Raw genomic sequence first — 24,131 nt, 5'->3', positions numbered from 1 at the left:
ATGATTAACTGAGCTAAGTGCTTTTTATTATCTAACATTCACTACTAATGTTGCTTTCCAACGCTTGCGTCAGAGAGCAACTTGAGGTTAAGTATCTTGCCCAAGGATACATTGGCATGCAGTCTGGAGTAGCCAGAAATCGAACCGCCGATCTTCTGATCAGTGGGTGACCTGCTCTACCTCCTGAGCTACAGCCACCCCAGTCAAATAAATACCAGGCATGTTTTCCAAGTTATGACAGCTGAACAACAAGATTATTGCATCATTGGGGTCTGGGTCTGTCAAGGTTCTTGTTTAGGACATATTTTCACGGCTGAGCGCCGAGATTAATGCCTCTTTTTGTAGCTGTGAGAACATTCTGACCTCTGGAACACTTGTTTATGTGCGATGGGAAAAATGTCGTTATATCTGGTCATTGAATGCTGCTTTTTCAGGTGCTCAGTGACAGATATGACAGCGTTTTCCTAAATTATGCAATGCCCCCTCCATGGTTGTCTCATACACTTAATTTAAATTTCAATCACCCAGTCAAAAAGACGAAGTTCAGACCACACTAATTCATCACAGATTCACTTGCAAAGTGATTGCTTGATTTGGCCTGCATTATGATCTATTCTGTAGTTATCCTTGCCACAGTCTTTACTTATGTATTAATCCCACTATGCATTTTGACATTTTTCTAAGTATAATAAAGAAAACAAAATACTGAGCACTCTAGGTCAGATAATGTAGGTCAGAAGTTATAAAATTAATAATACTGTTTCTTGGTTATGTCCAGATGACTTCTTTCTGAAATGGGCTACAGTGTGTATTATCTTGACAAAATTATAACACAGTGAACCCTTCAATGTGATGTAGTGGAGGAGTACAAGTATGCAGGCACCCACATACACATACACAACAGATTGAACTGGATGATCAAAACAGAGGCAGTATATAAAAAAAAGGTCAAGACTTTGGAGGTTTTCTTCGGTCAGCTGATCAGGAAAGCCGGCTCTGTGATTGGCTGCACTGCTGAAGCTGCGGTGGAGAGGAAGGCACTGAACAAACTGTCACCCATCATGGATACTCCTGACCACCTTCTGCAGCACTTAATTCTCTAGCAGACTGATTCAGCTCTGCAGCCACAGAAAAAGACACCGGAAAGCTTTCATGCGATCACCCTCTATAATCCAAACCCAGGTCTGAAAACGTTGGACTGCTGTGAAAAACATAACAACAGAGTTGATTTGTAAATTTAATAAACTCGTATTTTATTCACAGCAGAACACAGAAAACATAAAATGTTTAATGTCACAATGATCACAGTCTAACACAAGTTTAGTGAATGATGGTGCAGTCAGTCTCTTTCAGTTTTCTTCAGTCATGAGTTGTCTAAAATTATTATATATTTTTTAATAGATGTTTACCAGTGTGCCATTATATTATGTATGAATTACTCCTAACGTGCATTTTAATTATCAAACACAAGGAATTATTTCAAGCACAGAAATCATCCAATGTTGCTCCACACACGCGTCAGTAGATGGCAGCACAGGACTGTGGATTAACTTTGTAAGGTCACGCAGAAGCACGTGCTCCTGGGCGTTCTGTCAGGTCATGGATAATTCGACACAGGTGCGCCCATCTCCCCATCGCTGAAAACAGGACGTCTTCTTCATGTCCTGCTTATCTATAAATTTCAGTTAGTTTTATAAACTCACAATACAGTTTTAGTTAGTTAGTTTTTTCCTTTTAAATATGGTTTTCATTTATTTCAGTTAACGAAAATGTTTCAATTTCAGTTTTCGGTATTTTGTTCGTTTTCGTTAACTATAATAACCCTGATGTCTGCTTACCTGTTCCTCATGGATCACAGGCTGCTACACCTGTTTGATTTCTAATAATACTTTTCTTTGTCTCGTTCACTCACCCACTGAGGTATTATAGTCAGACTCACTTATGTTCTTTGGGTTGAGTTAAATGCCTTCTGCTCACGTTGGATTCTCCGTGTTCCAGGTTCCTTGATAATTTAAGTGGGAAGAAAATTAACTCACCTTTAGCTGCTTCAAGTAAAGAGTGGGAGGGAGTGCAGTCCTTATGTGTGACAGGTGCATTAAGGGAAAAGGGCCAAATAAAATATATCTATTGACCAGTCATGGCCATTCTATGCACTCAAGTTTCAATTGAGTACACTAGTTGACATGTGGGTGTCTTCTAGAAACTAAGAAATATACATCGCTCATGCAGGTCTGATATCAAACTGTATAGCTGCTATTTACATGTGCATGTGGAAAGAGAATACAGAATAGATAAATTCAGATCAATTTGAAGCGACTTGCTCATGATTTTGTTTTTTTCTTGCTCGTGACCTTTGGCAAAAATATAATACCTGACAGCAGCAGCAGGTTACCACGTCTCACTGAACTACTTGCTGCTACTCAAAGCAGAGAAGTGAAAAGAACAATTTCATGCTTAAGTTCCTGTTGCAACTTGTTTGTAAATTGGGATATTTCCTGATACCTTTAAGCTAAAGTAAAATAACTCTGGTGATTTCAGTGCTGCAGGCTGACATACACTCCTTAGAGGCTTATAGTGTGTTTGTTTTTTTTAAATTAAGCAGACTTTGACCGATTAGTGGTGAATAAAAGGTCAAATTGCAAACATGATGCATTTCCCGTGAAGGTGTGTTATATTAATAGCCACACCTACAGCAGCGTGGGAAGGCAGATCAGACAAGTGCCAGGGCTTTTCAGACACTGAACTTAGGGATTTCAACTAAAAGGAAAGAAAAAGTGAGTAAAAAAGACAGAAAAAAAGGGAACTAAAAAAAAGAAAAAGCATGAACATGGATACTGATGTTAGACTCTCAGTGCTGGACTCTTCCTGTGAGACCCCTCAAAATCCCACTACTGAAGAACCGCTCAGCAGTTCAGAGCATCATCAGATCCATGACCAGGAGGTGGAACCAGTGCTGGTGTGGGTTCCCAGTGGGAGACGCATAATGTCTGGTTTACTGGGTCTCAATGTGATGGTGCTGGGGGCCGCTCTGGTGGCCGGCCAAGCCTTCAACCCAGAGGGCCTGACCCACCAGGAGCCTGAGGTGTTCCTGCTGGTGCTGATGGGGGTCAGCCTGGTCTGGATGCTCTGGTACCTGCTGTGGGCCAGGAAACAGTCGGGTATATCCCCACATAAAGACCATCATGCTGGGGGAATCCCTGTCATCTGTAAGTTCCTGTGCTTGATCATTAAAGCCGACTGTTCACGGGGTTTGTTTGTTTCTAACATCTTCATCTTCATGCTGTGTCACAGTGGCCCTCGTGCTCTTTTCTGCCTTCAGCCTGCTGCTGTTCATCTGCAGGGTTGGTTATTTGATGAGTATGAAGGAGTGCAAGCCAGCTGTCACACTGCTTTCTCCGTTCATAGAGGCTCTTTTTCTCACTGTACAGGTAACGCTATTTGATTTCTGGTAAATTGTCACACACCGTAAAGTCTGAAGGTAGAGTAGAGAACTATTTAACAAAATTGTAAAACTCTAAATTTATTGCCATTTTGTAGTCTCACCTCACAGTACCAAAGAGTACTGCAGTTACTACACCATAAGAGAGTGCAGGAAAATGCTGGATCTAAAACACAAAATGTAGTTTTCATTTAGGCTTTTGAATGAACAAACTTATTAACTTATACTAAGACAAGAGACTGCAGCTCCTTCAGTGAGCAGATGGAAATGTGTGTCAAAGACAGCAGATATTGGCAGTAACTATCTGTCATCTCATAATTTCCACGTTCCCAGTTATACCAGTGAATATTTATTTGAATACTATCCTGAGACCTATCCTGTTCATTTCTAGCTCCATATTTTCATTCTTGAATCCTACTATAGTAGCTTTGCATGATTCTAGGTTCAAAATAATCCTTATATGTCTTATAATGAGCCATATAATGAGCTATATTAGGGATATCTGCAGTCACTGACATCACAGAGAGCCAAGAGCTGGATGAACTGTCACACACTGAGTATTTAGGGCTGTCATGGTCCTGGGCCGTGTGCCCAGCATTTTGTGTTTAGTTCTGTTTTCACTGAGTTTTATTATTTCCTAGTTTATTTGGGTTTTCATTGTTCATCTTAGTTCTGGCTGTGTTATCAGTTGTGCTTTTCTAGTTCCCTTTGTCCCCGTCTCCCCTGCGTCTGTGTTCTTGTGTCTGTTTTGTCCTTTTGTCAGGTCCCGGACCTCCTGTGTTTTCGTATTCTCAGTCTTGTGACTAGTCGGCATCTCTGTCCTGTGTGTGTGTTTCTCTTTGTTTCCCTGTGCCTTGGTCCCTGTTTAGTTTTCTCTGTGTGCCAGTCCCCTGTGTTAAGTCTGCGTGTACCTTGTTAGGTGTTTCCTGTTTTATTTTGACAGTCTCGTGTTCCCTGTACTTTGTGTTTAGTTTTGCTTCCCCTGTGTTATTAGTTTCATTTGTTCCACCTGTCATGTCCTGCTGTTTCCTCTTGCCCTGATTACCTGATGTGTATTTAAGCCTTCAGTTTTCTTCTGTTCTTTGTTGTGTTGTCGTCTATGATTTCTGCTGTGTGTCTATCTAGTTCATGTGTCCCTTAGTTTTGACACCTGACCAGCCCAGTTATATGTATTCTCTGTCACACTGCTCAATAAACCACCCTTTGTTCAGTTTGTTTGTAAGTCCTGTGTTTTGGGGTCTGCCTTCATTTGCCACACAGCACACCATGACAGGAGCAGCCTGAAACCTGAGCTTTTAGCACACAGGGATTGCTTGTACATACATGGACTTATTATTTGAAACTTTGAGCATCAGAGCAGGACAAACAGGAAATAAGGAAAAGCATTTAGGTTCACTCAGGACTCAAGAAGACAGATTTGACTTTGACAGGAGGCATTTTTAATAAAGCCTGATAGAGAGCCTTGCATACTGTCACTTAAGTACACAGCTGTGCCTTCAGTGACCGCTGATTTACAGAATCACTGGTTATTGATGAAGATACAGATTTACAAAAGCAACCTTAACAGGTTACACCACAAATTAAATGATAAACAGCATCCTTCATGGCACACTAGCAATGCATAGTTACACAGTTATGTTCGCTCAGCCAGAACATGATAAAAACACAAACAATACCTCTGTTTGAACAGCGTACTGTAAAAAGTGGGTGTGGCACTTTTTCCGGGTGTACAAGAGGTTTTCTGAACTCACCACACACACGTGAGCACAAAGACTCCTCATCACAACATCTTTCTTTGGCATTCTTCCTCATAATTTTTTAAGCTTATGATTTACCTAGTTAATCCCAAATTTGTCTTTAGTATACATTACTAATGGCCTTAAAACTGATTAGTAAAACTACTCTAACCCTTATATAGACTTTTCTACTAGCACTCAAAGCGCTTTATACAACATGCCTCATTCACCCATTCACAATCCAATGAACGCATCAGAGAACAACTTAGGGTTCAGTATCTTGCACACTGGAACGGCCAGGGATTGAACCACCAACCTTCTGATTAGTAGGTGACCTACCACCTGAACTACAGGAGGTAGGTCAACTGACATGTATCTCTTTGGGCTGTGTGAGGAACATTCAAACTCCACACAGGGCCAGGATGTGAACCAGAAATTTTCTTGCTGTGAGCCGACAGCCTTAAATTCCCCACCACCTATTTTCTGATCGTGTGTCTGTGTCAAGGCAGCATCTAACCTCACACAGAGGTATTATTTCTTATTTGCACCATATAAGATCACTGATATGCTGTTTTACTCTCAGACTCTGGAGGTTCGCTCACGATCCTTCAAACACCAGCAGGAGCTTCTCTCTGCAGGAACCTGAGCAAATGTGATGTGAACACGGATGGTTCTTGTGACAGTGTCAGAGTTCCCCTTGAACTCCGTCACCACTGCCCCATAAAAAAAACACACAGACATGGCACGTACAGTTTCCTAGTTTCAAGATTCCTTAAAACCACCATTTTCCTTGATTAGACCCCCACTGGTGGATCTAAACATCATCTCAATACATTTGAGTCAAATTTGACGTGGAATAGCCTCAGAGTAGTAAAATCTGTACAACAGTGTAAAAATTTTTAAATATTTTCATTTTTGTGTATATTGGGACACTTTAGAAAAAGTCAAATTTGAAGCTAAATTAATGAAATTTATGATATTTTTGCTCCTGTCAAACATCAAAACATGTCAAATTTGACCCGAGCAGAATGGAAGGGTTTAGGAAGTCAAAATAAACTTTTCACCTTAAAAGTTTCTTCCACTCTAAATGAGGTGCTTTTCCTCAACCTGATCACGGTTGCTTTTACTCCAAGATTTCAGATCATATGTCAGCTATGTTAAATAACTTTACCTCTCCTCCTCAGTCTCCGCCCTCTCCACTCTACCTGACTTAAAAACAGGCTTGTAATGTTTCAGGTGTGTCCTCATTGAATAACACTTTTGTTCCTTTTGTAGACATATTTAGTGTGGAGTCACTCCAAAGACTGCATTCACACACACAAGATATCCACCAGGTGCACACTGCTATATTATATATTATATAGTTCATGCATGACTTTCATGCATAAATACATGTTGTTTTTTAGAAAGAGATCTCTAACTTCAGCTTTGCAGGTCTGGGTTGATGGCGATCCTCTCCACTGACCTGCTGCTGTGGCTGAATGTGGTGACAGAGGACAGCATCCACATGGAGATTGAGATGGAAAAAACAAACACCACAAGCTCATCTGAAGATGACAGCTTGGAGTTAATCGGTAGGTACTGCAAGAAACACTCACTGAACATCCTGAGGTTTTATGTTTGAGCTCGTTCTCCTGCAGCAGGAGGAATTTAAAGAATACTGTATTTATTTTCCTTCCTGCAGGGAATTTAACTTTGTGTCGGTGCAGTGTGAGTACAGCCTGCCTCGCCTTCAGGAAGGGCTTTGAGATCCTTTATCCCTTCAACATTGAGTACTACCTGATGGCAGGCGGGATGATCTATGTGATGTGGAAGAACGTGGGCCGCAGGATAAGTCCAGGTCACCACCACGCTGCTCAGAAGCTGACTCTACGCATCTTCTACAGAGGTGGGATCACATTCGGCCTCGTGTTTGGGGGCCTGGTCCTTGTTGCAGGAGTGACTGCCTTCATTCTCTATCAGGTCTGGGTGACCCAGCCGGACCTTCGCCTCACCGCCTTCCTCGTATTTTATGGCTACCATGTAGTGGTCATGCCCCTCATGTCTCTTTGCTGTCTGATCGGGATACTAATTTACAGACTAGAGGCGAGGGCACACGAAGGGGGGCACAACCCCACCCGTAGTCTGGATGTGATCCTCCTGTTGGCAGCGTCCCTGGGCCAGCTTGTACTGTCCTATTTTTCCCTTGTAGCGGGTCTAGCTATGGGAAACCACGATCTTCTGGGGGACCTGGATCTGTCCTACTCCCTCTTGAGCCTGCTGGAGGTCGTCCTCCAGAACATCTTCATCATCGATGGCCTCCACAGGCACCCGAACCTCATCAGGAAGGAAAAGCATTGGAGCAGGAATGTAAAGGTACCTGCATCTCTTCTCGTGCAGTTTCAATGAGATGCAAAACACAATCCAGAAATACTGTCGTTTTCTGAAATATTGTTGCCTTGTGCTAAATAAAAGTATTGCACTGTATATATATGAATGGTGTGCAAAGAGACATTAAAAAGTTTTGTTTACATTAAAAACTGCTCAACAGCTGAAGATGAAGGTCGCTGTGCCAGCGCAAGAGAACAAGAAGCCAGAGATTTCATTCCTGGAGATCAAAACATCAGCATCCCCCACTGTTGAAGAGCATGATGGGAAGAATTCCTGGACCAGAAGAGCAACACAAGAGATCTGTGCTTTCCTCATTCTCTCAAACATCATGGTAGTACCGTGAGTTTGTTTTGAAGGAATATTCATAGCTGATCTGTATTTATATAATGTGTAACTGTTCCCTCTTCTTACAGCTGTGGGTGATTCCTGCGTTCGGAGTCCATCCACAGTTCGAGAACAGCCCGGGAAAACAGTTTTTCGGCTTCAGCGCTTGGCTCGTTATGGTGAATCTGGGTCAGCCGCTCGGTGTCTTCTACAGGATGCACTCTGTGGGAGCTTTAATGGAGCTGCTCATCTCTGCATAAAGAGCACAGACTCATCCCGGTTACACTAGACTGGTTCACATTAAAAAAGTGGATTTAATGTGAAGTTATTTTTAGGTCAGACCTTTTTGATAATGTTCCAGGAGACTGGTGATGTATGTGTGTGTAAGGATTTTTAAAAAAGTGTGAGCATTTGACATCTTCTGGATGAACTGGAATCAAGTCACCATCAGTGAGGCTCTTGCAGCCATCATCCGAGCAGTGTGAGCGGCAGATTAAGGTCCAAAGTGTCTATGATGACACTTTCCCTGCGGTCACTCACTGGAGCACCAAACACTGATATTTTTGGGCAAAATGAATAAATGTTCAATAAAAAAAATAAGTATGAATAAATCAGATTTTGGCATTTTCCTTTTTATGGACACATTTAAAGATTCTCCATCTTTATACAATTTGGCATTAAGACTGAGCTGTCCTCTGATTTTCAAGCACAGTTCAGGTGTGAGGAGGATAAAGTGTCAGAGCCTTTTTGTTGTTGTTGGATCCTCAGCAGCTCCTCTAAATCCTCTGGATCTCAAACAGCCGTATGTCAGTGTCGTACCAGATTGGAGGATCGATGTTGCTGAAGTAAGAAGAAAAAAAACAAAAAGCCCAAAGATGAACCCACCGAATGAAAAGATGTTCACATGTTTAGCTATGTGCACACTTCATGCTCCAAATAATAAAGACGGGTTTATTTACCGTAAGTAGATGACGCCCCAGATATAGGTGCGGAACCACATGGCCGTGCCGGCGTTGGCTTGGTACTTCCTGATGAGGATGGGGTGAGGGACGGGCAGGAGGCCCACAAGTGTGCCGTGCTGCAGGAACTTGAGGATTTCAGACTCGTCAGTCAGACCCCTGAGGACGACAACAACTCTCAATACCCAATAAACTGAGTCCCACTGAAGTCTGAGTTATTAAACCTGTATGCTACAAATATTGCTGTTTTTTAATTATTAAAAGTGTATTTCAGTCCATTTTTTTCCAGAGAAATTTTTGTCCTGTTTGCACTATTAAAATTTTATTTAACTTTTTTGGAAACTACCATTTTTTTGTTTTCAGGAAACGTTTTACTAATCTGGACCTGCAGTGTGAGATTCCCAAAACATTCCAGGTCACAGATCAGGACTTTGCATTAAGAAACCATGTTTAGTCGTGTTTTTAATTGATGAAAATTAACCCTGCCTGGTGTTGCTTATTGCCTAACACAGACCATCATTAATTAATTATTTTGAGTTTAAAATTTGCATGATTTCCTACTTGTCAATGCAAATCTTCTCCACCTGAGGAACCAGCACCTGCAGCAGCCGCATGATTGTCTGCAGAGGAAGTTTGGCCTTCCAGGAAGAGATCTGAGAGCAGGTAGATGATGTCACATGTCAGAAAACAGAGAACAGATGGTAGAAGGTAAACAGATCAAAGACTTGTTCTGACCCAGTCTGAGTTAGCGCTCCACGCAGCCATCGATGAAACACTCGACAGTCGGCTCCTCGCTGACTCTGATTGTGTGCGGTTGGCCTGATGACAGAATAATAAAACACTTTAACTGCAGCAGGAAACAACTAAATTTGTGTGTTTGTGTGCTGTGTGTGTGTGTGAGACAAGCCATCTGCTCACCTCCTTATCTCTCTCTGAGTGAGACTCAGTGTCGCTGGCTCCAGCTGTGCTGCAGCTTTCAGTCGGCGTCTGTGGAGAGTCTGAATGTGGCACAGCAACCATCGTTCCATCCTGACTCACCTGAGACTTCTCGGTGATCTTATCGATTCCTACAGCACACAACACAATCTCACTTTACAAGGATGAATTTCACTGGAAGCACTGAAGCACAATGAAGTGATGAACAGGTTTAAAGGAATATTTTGATGTTTTTGGGAAATTTGTATTTCACTTTCCCACTGAGAGTTAAATGAAGGCACTCACAGTATTTTCACATCTGTATTGTAGACATGAACTATAGATATAGAGTGGTAATAAGTCCATAACACTCCAAAGGGGGAAAAACAAACTCATTCATTTAGACAGACTTTGTATTGTATGAAAAAGTCAGTGTTAGTCTCCTATATAACACCTATATAACATAAAAATTCCTGGATAATCCAGGAAGTAATGAGTCAGCCTATATAGATGAAAGTATTGGGCCATACAGTCTGTTTACAGTCCCGCTGCCACAGGTGTATAAATCCAGCACTTGGCCATGCAGTCTGTGGAAAGCAGGTCGTTCTAAACAGCTCACTGAAATTGAGTGTGGCCTGTAACAGGAAACCACTGTTGCAACAGTGTCACTTTATGCAATGCCTTCCCTCCAAGATATTCCAGCATTAACTGTAAGTGGTATTATTGCAAAGTGGAAGCATTTAGGAACCACTGCAACACAGCCAGTCACAGAGCAGGGTTGCTGAGGGCTGAGGCGATGCTCTGGAAGCTTCATGGCATGGATTTCCATGGCTGAGCTGCTCCTGTAGGTATAACAAGTACGTGACCCAGTGCTTTTGTCCATATACTGTATGTTATTATGTTTGCAAGCAGAGGCTTGCCACCATGCAGGGCAGGCAGCTCAAGAGCCCGCAGTCACCGTCCTATCCGAATGTGCTAACTATTACTGCATTCCTTTGGAAGCAGATATCCTGGCTTCCCAGTCTGAATTTTTAGCTGCAACAGCACCTGAAGTCAGACTTCCTGCACAGGAAGTCGGACCACCAAAACCAATCGTGTCTTCGCAAATCAAGATGGCAGCAGCTCGTGTAAAGAGCAGTAAGGCTGTTGAATCTGTTTTACCACTGTTGTGTATTTGTGAAAGAGCACTGAATAGGCACCATATGTGGAGATGCAGTATGTTTTAGGTGCAAACAGGTAGTACTGCAATGTACTGCAGGTATTGCCAGTGATGCATGAATGACTCCACCTGGCTAGGGAGCAAACCACTGCTTCTTTATCCAACTCCAAGCAGTCAACTTGGGTGTGATGTCATTCCCAGCTCCAAAATCCAACTTCAGAGGTAAAAGGAACACATGAATATAAAGATTTGAGGCAGAGTGAAACAGCCTGCCTGTTTCAGGTAATAGAAGCAGAGGGCCCTGGACTCCAACATGCAGAAGAGCAAAAGAGCCACATCTACTTAACATCTACTAAAAAGCAAAAATAAAATGAGTTAGAGTTCCATCATGAACCCTTTGCTGGTTTGCAGTAATCTTACTTCCTACCTGGAGTGGCCTCTAAGCTGGCTTTAAGTGTGCCGGGCTCAGCAGGCACAGCAGGTCTGGAGCCCTCCATGGACTCATGCTCTATAGAGTTAGTCCTGGAGATCCCGGTCTTCTTCTTGTTTTGCAGGACCTTCGGAATAGACGCCGTGTCAGACGGCAGGTTGGCCAGCTGGTGGAAGATATTTCGCTTACGGATGACGGCGTAAACCAGGTTGTAGTTACCTGTAAAAGGAGATTTCAGATTTTCCTTTGGGCAAAGTAATGGCCTGCAAAGTGTTAAGTTGATGAGCTGATATCTGCATTCTCACCATCAAACTGATACTGAATGATGTTGTTGAAGACCTCCAGCAGGAAGAAGACCAGGTGGTGGTTCTGAGGGGAGGAGAAGAGGAACCAGGGTGTGGAGAAAGCCTCCAGAAGGTGGAGCAGTTTGCTGGCAGCCACCATGGACAGGCTCTTCAGGTAAGGTGAAACTGTGAACGTGTGAAAGGTAAGTCCAAGGCTCGAGCAGCTCTCCTGCTCTTCCACCAGGGGGCAGCATTTGAGCTGTAATACTCACTGTTCACGATGATGGTGAGCAGGCAGTCAAACAGAGGCTGGAGACGCTGGTGTCCACTGGAGATGATTTTGTGGAAGATCTAAAAATGATGAAGTACAAGGAGTGGACTGAGTGAAAGCTGCTGATGTGAAGAAACAAATGAGTGAATTTAGTATCTTATTATTCTGTTAATTATCACCAACTAAATATCTGCAAATGTACACTTTTTGGATGCTTCTTGCCAACTGGGCAGTGGCCAAAACGCTGTAAATGTCTGACCAGTTTACTGAAGTGTTATTGCATGCTTTCCCCATAATGACATGAATCACATTGATGCTCTAAAATAACTACCAAACATAGATACCTACACACAGAATTTTGTGTATTCATTTGCCCGTAAATTTAAAGAAAAGAAAATAAGATTAAAATACAGCTACTGAGCATTTGCTTCACCCTCTAACTTCTCACCACTATGAGCAGGTCAGCGTGGGTTCCCGTGAACACAGGAATGTCCATGGGGACACGGAGGGCGTACGGTTTGTTCAGGCGAACGCCGAAGTTTCTTTCTCCGCTTAACAGCAGCAGGATGAAGACACCGATGTGCATGAGGCCCAGCCGAGCTGCAGACGGACACAGGTGGAGAGGGAACGATGTTGTAAGTGTGGATCTGTGACCGTTTACTCACGGATTTATATTTAATCTGTCACCTACACATACACATGCCGAAGTGACTCACACTGATCTGCTCGGGCATCGTTCAAGTAAAAGAGGATGGGAACCAACATGTCCAAGACGTCGCTGCTCTTCAGGACAAAGAAGAGGAATTTCTAAACCGCAGAAACACAATGAAGTCAGATTTAACTCGTTTGATCCACTTCACTCAATCACACAGATCATTTAATCAGTGTTTGCTCTTCTTTTAAGCCTACAAAACATGCATTTACTATGTGGTTTCCTGCAGCCACTGTCTGTTGTCTTATCTGCTGATTCAAATTACAAATGACTGCATTTATGTAAAACCCACAAATGAGCATTCTGCATTTGAAAGCTAAAAATAGAAATCATATTTATGGTGACATGCACATTAATGATTAAATAATTACGATCCAATAGCATAATAATAACATGTAATTACATATTTATGACTAAGTGGCAATTCTAAATATTTGTTTTACCACTTTTTATTCAATGCAAAATCACTTTCAGGCTCTTGTGCAGGGCCAGTTTTCATGTAACACATTGGTAACAGGGCTGCACACAGGTTGAGCAGGTTTTCCACTTTATGTGGGACCGTGCCTCAGAACAAACTTCTATTAAAAAGGTATTTTTGTAAAGTTTAGCTAAAACATTCACCACCAGGGGGCAGCCTGCCACCATGCCTAATATTTTCTACTCTTAATTTTCTTCACTTTTTTTTTTATTGATTAAATATTCTCACTTCCTGTGGGTCCCTTGGCTTCCTCTCGATCCTCCCTGCTCCATCCCACTTTTAAAAATAAACAAATAAAATCCTGGAGTCGCTGCACTCTGTGCTCGCACCTTGTTGTAGTCGCAGCATTTCCAGAAGAGGATCAGCAGCTCCTGGTGGAACTGGATCTTCTTGGTAGATCGAGGCAGATAAGTCTGAATCAAAGGGTTGTTGAGCAGCCGAGCCAGACCTTTAAGGACGAAGCTCAAGTCCTGAGGAGCAAACAAAGAAAAGACACACTTAAAAACATCCCACAGTATCACTCTCCTGCTGATTGCCTGTCTGTGTCTCAGAGTACCTCCTCTCTGTGTATCCTGGAGAGATAATTCACAAACAGGTTGTCAGGTCCACCAGGCTGCAAAACAAATCACCATCAGTTTTGCTATCATAAATTTAAAAAATATACAATTGTTCATTTATTAATTACCCACTGTATGTACCTCTTGGTCCTCCTCAGCTGAGGGGGATACAGAGGGGTCCAGGGCCTGGAGGGCGATGCTGGCGGCCGAGCCAGCCTCGTGCTCCAGGGTGACGATAAGGATCTGGACCGCCTGCTCCACCAGCTGCTCCCGGTAGTCTGAGAACAGCAGGTGGTTGTACGGGATGCCGTAGCCCACGGGGTCATAGGCACACACCACATTGAGCAGGGAGGTGAACAGGGGCAGAGCGTGTCTGTGAAAAACAGGTGGAGGTGAGTTCACATGAGCTGCTATCTTCACCGACAAATAAACACTGTTAAATAAATGGAGCGAAGTAAAAGTGCTGTGAAGCATAAAGTCACCTGTTCTCTGTGGAGCAGAAGAAGGAGATCCATGGATTGAGGACTTTGCTTTCAGGGGAAGGAGGAAGGTACATGGCTTCAGAGAAGCAGGTGAGGAGTAACTTCAGCAGCTCCGTCCTGGAAACGGCATCGGCACAGCATCAATAAAAGAGTTCATTCAATTCAGTTTGAAACAGAAAAAAATCTGAATGACTAAGAAGGAGTTCAAATTAGGAATGTACGCAGCCAATAAGGTTACTGGTTTCAAAAAATAAGTTCACATCTGTTTATTACTGCATATAAAAGGCAAGCAAATCATTTCATCTATAAACAGTGACTAATAAAACCTCCGCAGAGGCCGATCTACCAGCTAAACATAAAACAGCTGTTAGGAATGAACTTTGTACCCGTTTCTGAATCACCGAGCATGCATCAGCGCTCAATTCAAATCAGATTTGATTTTTCTTATTTGGCTGGTCACATTAATCTTTTCAATTTATGTTTATGGGCTGCTGAATCCAATAAATCTGGAGCAGATGGCAGAAAAAGAGTATAAATATGGATTTTTTTTTCTTTTTCAAAGCAATGGTATCTACTGCTGTTCAGGTGAATGTGGATGCAGAGGTGGAGCTCAGTGGGATGTGAGTGGGTCACTGGAAAACATTTCATCCAAAATGTCATCAAACTGCTCCCAGCTGAACTAAGACACTCGGGTCAGGCAGGTAAAAAGTCTTTTACTTTTTTTCCCTGGCAGCGCAAATGCATCCTCAGATAACTCTCCAATAAACAGCACTGAAAAGATGCTGCAGTCTCACCTGTTCAGGTCGTGGATATAGTTCAGAGGAGGCGCCTGAGCGAAGCCCACGCCGGCCTCCCAGATGTACTCACAGCTGTCTATGGCTCTCATGTCATCTGTATCCTGCAGCAGAGGGAGCAGGTGAATAATTCACTGATTCACCTCTAGAACTGAAATTAGTATTAAGTTGAAAAGTTTGATAACCGATTCATGGCTGAGACCTTTTTATTTAAGTTCTCTGGTATCAGCTTTTCAAACGTGACCTCTGCAGGAATCTTTCTTTCTTTAGGTGGAGCTTTACTTATAGGAATGTATTGTCTCAGTGTGTGTTTGTGACACCAAGGAAGTAAAGAGTTTCTCTCACACACTCAGCATTCCTCCCCCCCTCCTTAGGCCTGGAGGGAGAGGTGTGTTAGCCTTATTTACTCTCAGAGGTGGATACTTGTGCACAGCTGAAGCTAGAGGTCTAAACAGAGCACCGGGACTGTGGTCACACCTCCTTCTACCACGTGATTCAACAAATGGATTAAGCTGAGTACTCCGCTGACAATATCTGCATTCAACACCTCCACAAAGATAATGACAGCTTTATGAATAGCTGATACAAGGTGCTACCATCGTTCCTCATAAATAAACTGACAGCAAAGGGCACCGTGCCACGGACGCCAAGCAGCAAAGTTCACTGGGGTCAAACCCCAGCTTTAATGCGCTGTTTCAAGCCTGACACACTCTTTAAAAGCAAAACCTTCTCACAGCCTTTCAGCACAGATGATATTCTCTATTTTAGATCTTTGAAGAAAGTATGTGACATGGAGCGGACCACAGCAGAGATGATTAATCATGCTAAATCCAAACACTCCAAACATCTGAAAGTGTAACAAAGGTGAAGCTTTCCCTCTGATAAGCAGAGGGTACACCAGACTGTATCTAAAAGATGGATGTGGCAACCGTGACATCACCCACTGATTAGTGAGTTTTGTTGAAGCCTTAAGCTAAGGATTTCTGCCATCACCATCTTGTTGAAACCAGACAGTGAAACCGAGGAAAACTGCATGCTCATTGGCTAACAGCTTGTCAATGAGACATTAACACATATCCTCCGTTATTGCCTTTATTTACTCTAAATGGGACCAAGAAACATTAAGCTTTAATAAATAAAACTTAAATCTAGTGATCGAGTCCATTAACTCATCAGGAAAGTTTATACTGAGGTAATAAATCAAGTGAGGAGAAGGGACATTTTCCTATAGACATCTGTACAATTTCTGCAACCACAGGTGTCTCCCCCTGCAGGCCATTAAACAAAATGCAGGTCTTCTGCATTGGTTTCACTTTCAAACCTGAAAGTAGTGAAAGCAGTCGGCCTACAGGAAAATCTTAACATGCACTGGAACCAAAATCCACCAGCATTAGTTGTAATTCTTACAAAGCTTCAAATAAAAGCTTTCTGCATGACTAGACCTTCTACAGAGGCATCATTTGAAAGCTGTGCAGATTTCATACAGTTACAGTTATACCCTCATCGTTACATTTAACAGTAAGCATTCTCCAACATGCTTCAGGCATGTCAAACTATAGCCACTTGTAGATCATATCAAATCATCCGATAAAACATTAGAATCAGGAGATAATACTTGATGAGGTGTTACTGTGCAGCCAGCCATGTCACCAAAGGAGGTGCCGTAGATGCCAGCAGGGGGAGGGTAATATATATTTTGTATGTCAACAAAGACAGCTTTCAGATTCAGATTTTGACCTCCACATCACTAAATCCTTACCAGGAAGTGAAAGCTGAAATTTAAAGTCTGAATGAGGTTTCCCTCCAGTCATGTGTTCCTTTGTGCACATGCCTGCTTCACGCTTCAGAGGTCACAGAGGCAGGTGGGAACAAACAGCAGCCTCTGGCTATTTTCCACCTTCTCCTGCACAATTTCCCCGACTTTAACGTTTCCTCATGTGGTAGTGGGGCATAAGGAGTCATCTGATCAGATCACCTCCTAGTCTCTCAAGTGTTTGAGTGTTTGCTGAGCACAATAAAGACGTGTCCACCCTTTTCAAACAGGGCCTCTCCCCATGTCCCACAGAGTCACTCATTAACTCGAGCTACTGCCCGAGAAGGTTGTGTGAAGAGATAACGGAGCTAAGTGGTGCTGCCACAGGGCCAAATAACAGGCTCTTTTATTTGAGCTGTAAAGTGTTGATGCTGCTGTAGTTTAAGGGGTAAAACAAAGCAAACACTGCACTATGTTTTCCTTCAAACCGTGACTCTTTAAGGCATAACTCCAATACTTTAGCAAGCAGGAGCTGATCCCAGCTCCCATCGGGTCAATACCTGCAATCTTCCGACAGACTCACCGGGCTGCTTTTCTTGTGGCTCTGGATGGTGAAATCTGGACAGAAGAGCAGGTCAGCGATGGCCAGCAGCAGGGACTCAGCCAGAGGACGGCCTTCATCATCAGCATCTTTGTCCAGATGCTGGGAAGAGAAGAGCTGTGGTTTTAAATTGTATAAGACATTTATTGTATCATTGTTGGTAAGTTGATCTGTTGTCTTTGTGTTGCTCTGTATCCCTTTCAGCATTGATTTTTATGTATTTTGGGTCCTATTGAGTAGCTGTAAATCACAGACTGTATATGCATGTGGCTTCTGGGTCTTTGAAGCCAATATGTCATCACTTTAAATCTGATTTTAAATGATGACTACTACAACTCGCTGGATTATCCTCAAATACAAAGCTGTATCCAGTCAACTGCTGGCTTATGCACACCACCCAAAAGAAACAAAAAGTCTTTATTACACTTCATTTTGTGCCCTTGCAAGCAAAAGTATGAGTGAACCTGGTGATTTCCCCTTGTTTCCAGTCTTTATCCAGGGCAAATCTACTCAGCTGCTGGTTTTAGCTTCATACTGAGCAAAAAGACAAGAAAATGACATTAAATGATCATTTAACTCTGCACTAAAACAAATACGTGTGCTTCCCCAAACTCTCCCAACTGTATCTTTAAACATTACTAGCCCAAGTATCAAGTATAAGAGCTCAACCACCCATCAGCCATACACCTATCCAAGTCATACAATACAAACTAATCAGCCTGCTCCAAACTGTGCCTGCTCTGCACTTTATTTCAGTCCCACACTTTCATTAAGAGACATTCAATCCCTTCTAAATTCAGTCACTGGCCAGAAGGAGCAGGAGATACAATATGGGCAGTGTTTGGACCGTGGTCCCCTGCCGACCAGGTAACCAGAGACCCAGCAGCTCCAGATGGGAAAGAGGGGGAGAGATATCTGCAGAGCTGACAGATTAAACTCAAACTGTCTGTAGACTGATAGATTTCCAAACTTTCAGCTTTTTTCCTCTCTAACCACAAATCGCAGTCCTCCTTTGAAACAGATAACAGCCCTCAGAAGCTCTTTCAGCAGCTTCAGTGTGACATAATCAGCGAACTGATGCTGATTCTTGCTTCGCGCTGTCTGAGCAGAAGGAGGCGGACCGAGTGTCGGGACCTCCTGTGACAGGCTGTGCCAGAGTCATACCCCTGCTCTGCCGGGGACGGTGGACCAGAAGAAGCCCCTCCAGTCGGCATCCTCAAAGATGTAGGGCAGGATGCGGGTGAGCAGGCGCGTGCAGTTCAGCACGATCTGACGCTCCTTCTCTGAGGGGCAGCCGGAGTCTGCTCCCTGGACCAGCCTCTCCACTGCCTGGGGGAGAAAAAAGCAACACAACTATAATGCAAATATGAGATTAAATTATTAAAACAGAAAAATAAATCGGTATGTTCTCATTTATTTATCAGAAGTGCTGATTTTTTTCCCCCTTTGCCAATAACAATTTTATTTTGTGTGGCAACTAAAGACCACAAAAAGTGTTGGAAAATTGTTCAGTATTCACCAGCCTGGTGCAAAGTCTTCCTTTAATACCACAAACTGTCCAAAACCCCAAAATATGAATGGTAAAAATAGGGTTTTTATAATCTCAAAGTGCCACACTACAAGCCACATTCATCCAGTGTCTTTACTATCATAGGACTTCACCCAAAGACCCCTCAACGTGGGGACTGGAGGAACTGGGGATTGAATCATCAATCTTCTGATTAGTGAAAGACCCATTCTACCATCTGAGCTACAGTCGCCCAGAAATATGCTCTTTGCCATCATCAGAATTGGCACAAAAGCACAAAGCTTGGACGAGCAGCAAATGTTAACAGTGTGATTTGGCTCCCTGCACGTTGCAGTTTCATAAAACAAATAAACTATCAGAGCAGCAACAATCAAACTGCCCACAAACCAGAGCTCAGACCCTGAGGTGCACATTATCGAAGCTCAACTGCAAGATGCAGCTCCCTGTAATAAATAAACCTGTAAGCAGGGACACGTTTACAGGCTACACAACAAATTCAAGAACAAACAACCTGCTGCAAACCACTTCATGAGGAGATGTAGGGAAAATTACACAAGAGCAAACAACACCTGTCTGAGAAAGCAGGAGAGACAGTTTCCTAAGGTGCACAGTGGATTCATGAACTCCCTGCACAGTGGGGGTGGCTGCATTCACCAGCTGTGAAGGCACAAGCTGATCACTTCTAGGTCCAAAAAAAGATGTGAGAGATATTTCCCATAAATGGCTCAGGCTCATCTGCTCCAAATTCATCGAGCTAGACCTCAAACTCCATCACTGCAGATGCACCAGGCCACTGCTATGGAAATCAGAAGTCTGAGCTTTGCTGTTGTTGCAGCGGCTTATTGCTAAACGCTTTTATTACCAACCTATGTGACGTCATTTTAAACTGGGTCTGGATCCCAACCCTAACCAGTGATCAGTCTATGACAAAATAAATGAGTAAAATTGTCACCAATAACCAGATAATATGATGAGCTTTATAGCACTTTTACATAAAAAAAAGATCCACAAAATCAATCAAAATGTATTTTTTCTGACCAGCTGAACTGTATACATTTATATTTGCAGCCATTTCTGTCCAGCAGCATATAAGCAGGAGCTTATCATGTCACAGTGGGGGTAAAAACACTGCTCTACAGCACCACAAGCAGGGGTATGCAGACTTCTCTACTGCAGACAAAAACCACCTGCATGGATAAACAGCACTACAGTCCAAACATATACCTGTGATTTTAAGTAGAACTGTCCCTTTAAGATAAAAGCCACATTTAGCTGCTTTCAGGTTGTAGTGAGAAGGATGGAGGCAACTTTTTTAAATAAACTTAAAAAAAAAAGACAAAAGTTTGACTGAAACTAAAACACTTCAAAAAATACAATAAAATCAAATTATGTTCAGACTTCGTTTCTCACTTCTTCTGTTCTGGCTTTTTATAAATGACATTTAACCTTTGCTGGCACATTGTGGGAACAACAAACAGCTGCATTCCTTTGTCTCTGACTGTAACCAGGATGAACAAAAGCTGCTCTAAAGTAATGCACAGGAGTCCTTGCTGTCTGTGGCAACTAACACCAGACACAAGATGTCCTATGGAGCCTTAATCATGAGACAAGGCCAACACAGAGCAGTGTGATTTAGTTTTTCCAATCCATTTAGGAGTAAAACTGATTCACACAGACGAAGACTCAGACACAGAAACTCCAGAGCAAAAACCCTAAACTGACTCAGAAACAAGAAGGTTACGCTCAGACCTGATGCTGATCTAAAAAAAAAAAAAAAAACAGAGTGATGAGTCATGTTTGACTTTCTCAACTGCCCAGTCCTGAGGAAGTCAGGTTACCTTGTAGCAGAGGGTTGCCAGGTTTGATGGAGACTCCTCTCTGACGGCTCTGATCTCTGCTGCCGGCACCAGAGCGAAAACATCTTGAACGGTGGTGGAGGAGTCCACCCAGAACTGATCCCAGAACACGTCATCTGAGGCTTCAACAGGCTGCGGGACAGGAAACACACCAACATCAGCACGTGTGTGTTTTTAATGTGATGAGAAAACCGCCACTGGGTTAAGGTTACCCTAACCCTAACCCTAATCCAGCTACAGCCATGAGGGTTAGGGTTATCCAGCTGTTTCACATATGATTCACCTGTTGCTAAACACGTTGAATGAAAGCAGGATGCATCACAGGCCAAAAAAATTACCTAAGAGCCTTACTACTCCACGGGCCACACTTTAAAACCTTGGCTTCAAAATCTTATTTAATTGAACTGAATTTAATCTTATTTAATCCTCAGTTTTTTAAATCTTTAAATGGCAAGTTTGATGAAAAAAAAAAAAGCACCAAATATTCATTAATATGAAAGTATTATCAATAGTTTTGATTGAAAACAAATCAGTCATTCACACAACACTTTTAATTTTCTGTTCATCAACTGAATAATAAACTAATCATTCAGATTTAAATACATTGCTTAAAAATGAAAGGAAAACCTTTTAATCAGAGTTTAGCATCAAGTTGATCAAACTTCTGTGATATTGATCTGGTCAGCAAGTAGCGGAGGGGGCTGTTAATCAGTTTCACCTGCTTTGGTGCTCATGAAATTAATAACAGGTGCACTAGAGGGGCAAAAATGAGACAACCCCCCCAAACAGGAATGGTTTTGTAGGTGGCGGCCACTCACATTTTTCCCCTCCTCATCTTTTCTGACTGTTTCTCACTAGTCCTGCATTTGGCTAGGGTCAGTGTCACTGCTGGTAGCATGAGTCCATACCTGGACCCTACAGAGGTTGCACAGAAGGTTCTTAACCCATCAGCAGGACCGCTATCTGCTCCTTTGTGCAAGGAGGAACAGGATGAGCACTGCCAGAGCTACAAAATGACCTCCAGGAGCCACTGGTGTGAATGTCTCTAACCAAACAATCAGAACCAGACTTCATGAGGGTGGCCTGAGGACCCGATGTCCTCTAGTGGGCCCTGTGCTCACTGCCCAGCACCGTGGAGCCTGATTGGCATTTGCCATAGAATAGCAGAATTGGCAGATCCACCACTGGCGCCCTGTGCTTTTCACAGATGAGAGCAGGTTCACCCTGAGCACACGTGACAGATGTGAAAGGGTCTGGAGAAGCTGTGGAGAAGGTTACGCTGCCTGTAACATTGTTCAGCATGACCGGTTTGATGGTGGGTCAGTGATGGTCTGGGGAGGCGAATCCATGGAGGGATGCACAGATTTCTACAGGCTAGGCAACGGCACCCTGACTGCCATTAGGTATCAGATCCCACTCTGGTGCAGTGGGTCATGGGTTCCTCCTGGTGCACGACAATGCCCGGCCTTGTAAAATTGTAGAATACAAAAAATAAATCCACATTTGTGCTGTGGCTTACTATTACTTTCATTATTGATTACATCGTCATTTAGTAACTCAGTCAGTTAGAGTGAAACTTTAAGTAAACCTGCCCAAAGTTACTTTAAATACCTTGTTTGATCCAACTGAAGATCACATTTATAGTCATATAAAAGTCTTCAATCTTTATTATTTTAAAATCACAAAGGTATCAAACATTAATCTTTTTTTTACTTATTAACTGATTAATCAGGTAGATCTGAAAGTCACATACGAAAACCTGCTCCAATGTCAACATAAAAAGTTTAAATATGACATAAAAGCTCAGGGCTGCAGCTATCGCCTACTTCTGTTATTGAATCACGTGCGTCTGAATGTATCTTGTTTGATATGTGCAATAGTGAAAACTAAAACAAAGAAAACAGGTTTATCGTCATAAACGCATGCTAAATGTTGTTGAAAATTGATTCTAATGTGTCGATTTATTTATCAGTTAATTATCTAATTTCGGGTTCAAATATAAGAGTCTACGCCCGATATGAGCCCATTAAAACACAGATTTCAACATAAAGAATCAGCTATACCAGCTGCTGACCTAACATCTGTTTCATGCAGCACAGCAGCTGGTCCAGTGACTCCTGCTGTGACTCTCGGCAGCACTGAGGCGACACCTGTCCTGTTACTTCCAGCTTAAACACACTTTCCAGCCAGAGAAACGGCTGCTGCCCCCAAACTGGCGCAAAGTTTAATATTTCCATGTTCAGGGTTCGTCGTCCCCAAAATTGCATAAATTGAAAAGAAAAAATAAATATTTTGAAAGGCATGTTTGTGTTTCGTTTGTAAACCCTCATTCATTAAAGTTTTTTAAAATTCCTACATGTTTTTCTCTCCACTTTGTAGGATCCGGGGTGCACTGCACGCTGCCATCTGGCGCTCCAACTTATCTTCTCATCTCCACTAACATTACGTTTAACGCTCAGCGGAAGTTTCCTCATGTCACCTCTAACCGTAAAAAACAGAACAACCCCTGACCTGAGTTTTGGTTGTCAGCTGAACCACCGCTTTCCTGAAGTGAAGTTTGCTGGCTGCGTTTCCCATTTTCTGTCTCCAGCCACCTGCTACCTGCCTGGATCCAGAGGGAGGATGACCTGCCTCATCCACGGCGCTGCGGGGCCGCTGCGTTCAGGCGCTGCCCGGAAAACTCATACTGTGCGCGACACGTAAATGTACAATTTCATGGTCCTCTTCCAAATATTTAATAAACCATCTAAAAAGGAGAGCTTGTGTAGGACAAGAAGCCAAAATCTTTTAAAAGTCATCTCGAAAAAAACTTGGAAAATTAAATTCAATGAAAAAAAAAAAACACATAAAAATGATAATGAAAAGGTGTTTTGTGGTGAAAAAATGAAAAGGCTACGAAAGCGTTTTAAGCACAATAATAATAATTATTATTATAAAAAAATAACTAAATGGTATTACACTAAGAAAAAAACGAGAATAAAATAACAGAAAACCAACAAAATATCACAAAATCAAATAACAGCAGACAAAAAATATTAAACAACACTGGAAAAAATATAAATGTGTAAAATCAAATTATTGTTTATTATTTCCATAGTGAATAATAAGACAAATAATGATCTCTTTAAATTAATACGTCTCAACAGGAAATCTAGCAATTACCCTAAGGTACGTGAAGGCATCAGCAGCACAACAGGATCCTGACTGGGACACTTCCGGGATCCTAATGTACATATTTGCTATCGTGCTTTTCACATTGTTCTTCAGTCTGCTTTCATTTACATACAAGGCAAAGATTCAGGTGCGGGTATGACCAATGAAACACGTCACCCTGATGTAACAATCACCTGTGTCTTCATATCACCTGAAGTCAGTAAAATGATGCTTGTTAATGTGCAAAGTTAGAGAGCCCTTCAGTTCCAGTCAGGATAAATGAGCTCTGGGGCAACAGTGACATCCAGTGACTTCACTGCGAAAAGATGG

At 42.5% G+C, this 24,131-nt stretch overlaps 2 protein-coding genes across 2 annotated transcripts; one reads left to right on the top strand and one right to left on the bottom strand.

The window, feature by feature from the left end:
- Window positions 1-2,827: 2,827 nt before the first annotated feature.
- LOC115798447 (proton channel OTOP3-like) lies at window positions 2,828-8,431 on the top strand. The gene is made up of 7 exons (XM_030755293.1): window positions 2,828-3,206; window positions 3,292-3,428; window positions 6,451-6,509; window positions 6,610-6,749; window positions 6,860-7,530; window positions 7,706-7,876; window positions 7,959-8,431. Exons 1-7 carry the CDS (start codon window positions 2,828-2,830, stop codon window positions 8,127-8,129), a joined length of 1,728 nt encoding a protein of 575 aa, XP_030611153.1. The 3' UTR covers window positions 8,130-8,431.
- A 97-nt stretch (window positions 8,432-8,528) lies between these two features.
- LOC115798187 (protein HID1-like) lies at window positions 8,529-23,292 on the bottom strand. The gene is made up of 19 exons (XM_030754939.1): window positions 23,160-23,292; window positions 20,631-20,780; window positions 18,429-18,593; window positions 17,247-17,366; window positions 14,911-15,014; window positions 14,117-14,233; window positions 13,776-14,007; window positions 13,634-13,690; window positions 13,407-13,547; window positions 12,604-12,694; window positions 12,336-12,487; window positions 11,889-11,967; window positions 11,638-11,802; window positions 11,330-11,551; window positions 9,747-9,895; window positions 9,564-9,647; window positions 9,390-9,481; window positions 8,829-8,987; window positions 8,529-8,709 (listed from the first exon to the last, which is right to left on the bottom strand). The coding sequence occupies exons 1-19, from the start codon at window positions 23,223-23,225 to the stop codon at window positions 8,646-8,648; spliced, it is 2,409 nt and encodes an 802-aa protein (XP_030610799.1). The 5' UTR covers window positions 23,226-23,292; the 3' UTR covers window positions 8,529-8,645.
- Window positions 23,293-24,131: the final 839 nt, after the last annotated feature.

Source organism: Archocentrus centrarchus, chromosome 19, assembly GCF_007364275.1.
Source record: "Archocentrus centrarchus isolate MPI-CPG fArcCen1 chromosome 19, fArcCen1, whole genome shotgun sequence".
NCBI lineage: Eukaryota > Metazoa > Chordata > Actinopteri > Cichliformes > Cichlidae > Archocentrus > Archocentrus centrarchus.
The sequence above is the reverse complement of the archived record's forward strand: the minus strand, read 5'-3'. Positions and strand labels throughout refer to the sequence as shown.

What these genes read in the sequence shown, in the direction of transcription:
- LOC115798447 (XM_030755293.1), top strand. Translation starts at nt 2,828, where the DNA reads ATGGATACTGATGTTAGACTCTCAGTGCTGGACTCTTCCTGTGAGACC. An exon ending in TGGGGGAATCCCTGTCATCT is followed by an intron (nt 3,207 to 3,291) that starts GTAAGTTCCTGT and finishes GCTGTGTCACAG; the next exon opens with TGGCCCTCGTGCTCTTTTCT. An exon ending in ACACACAAGATATCCACCAG is followed by an intron (nt 6,510 to 6,609) that starts GTGCACACTGCT and finishes TCAGCTTTGCAG; the next exon opens with GTCTGGGTTGATGGCGATCC.
- LOC115798187 (XM_030754939.1), bottom strand. Translation starts at nt 23,225, where the DNA reads ATGGGAAACGCAGCCAGCAAACTTCACTTCAGGAAAGCGGTGGTTCAG. An exon ending in TGGCAACCCTCTGCTACAAG is followed by an intron (nt 18,594 to 20,630) that starts GTAACCTGACTT and finishes TTTCTCCCCCAG; the next exon opens with GCAGTGGAGAGGCTGGTCCA. An exon ending in CATTCAGTATCAGTTTGATG is followed by an intron (nt 11,552 to 11,637) that starts GTGAGAATGCAG and finishes CTCCTTTTACAG; the next exon opens with GTAACTACAACCTGGTTTAC.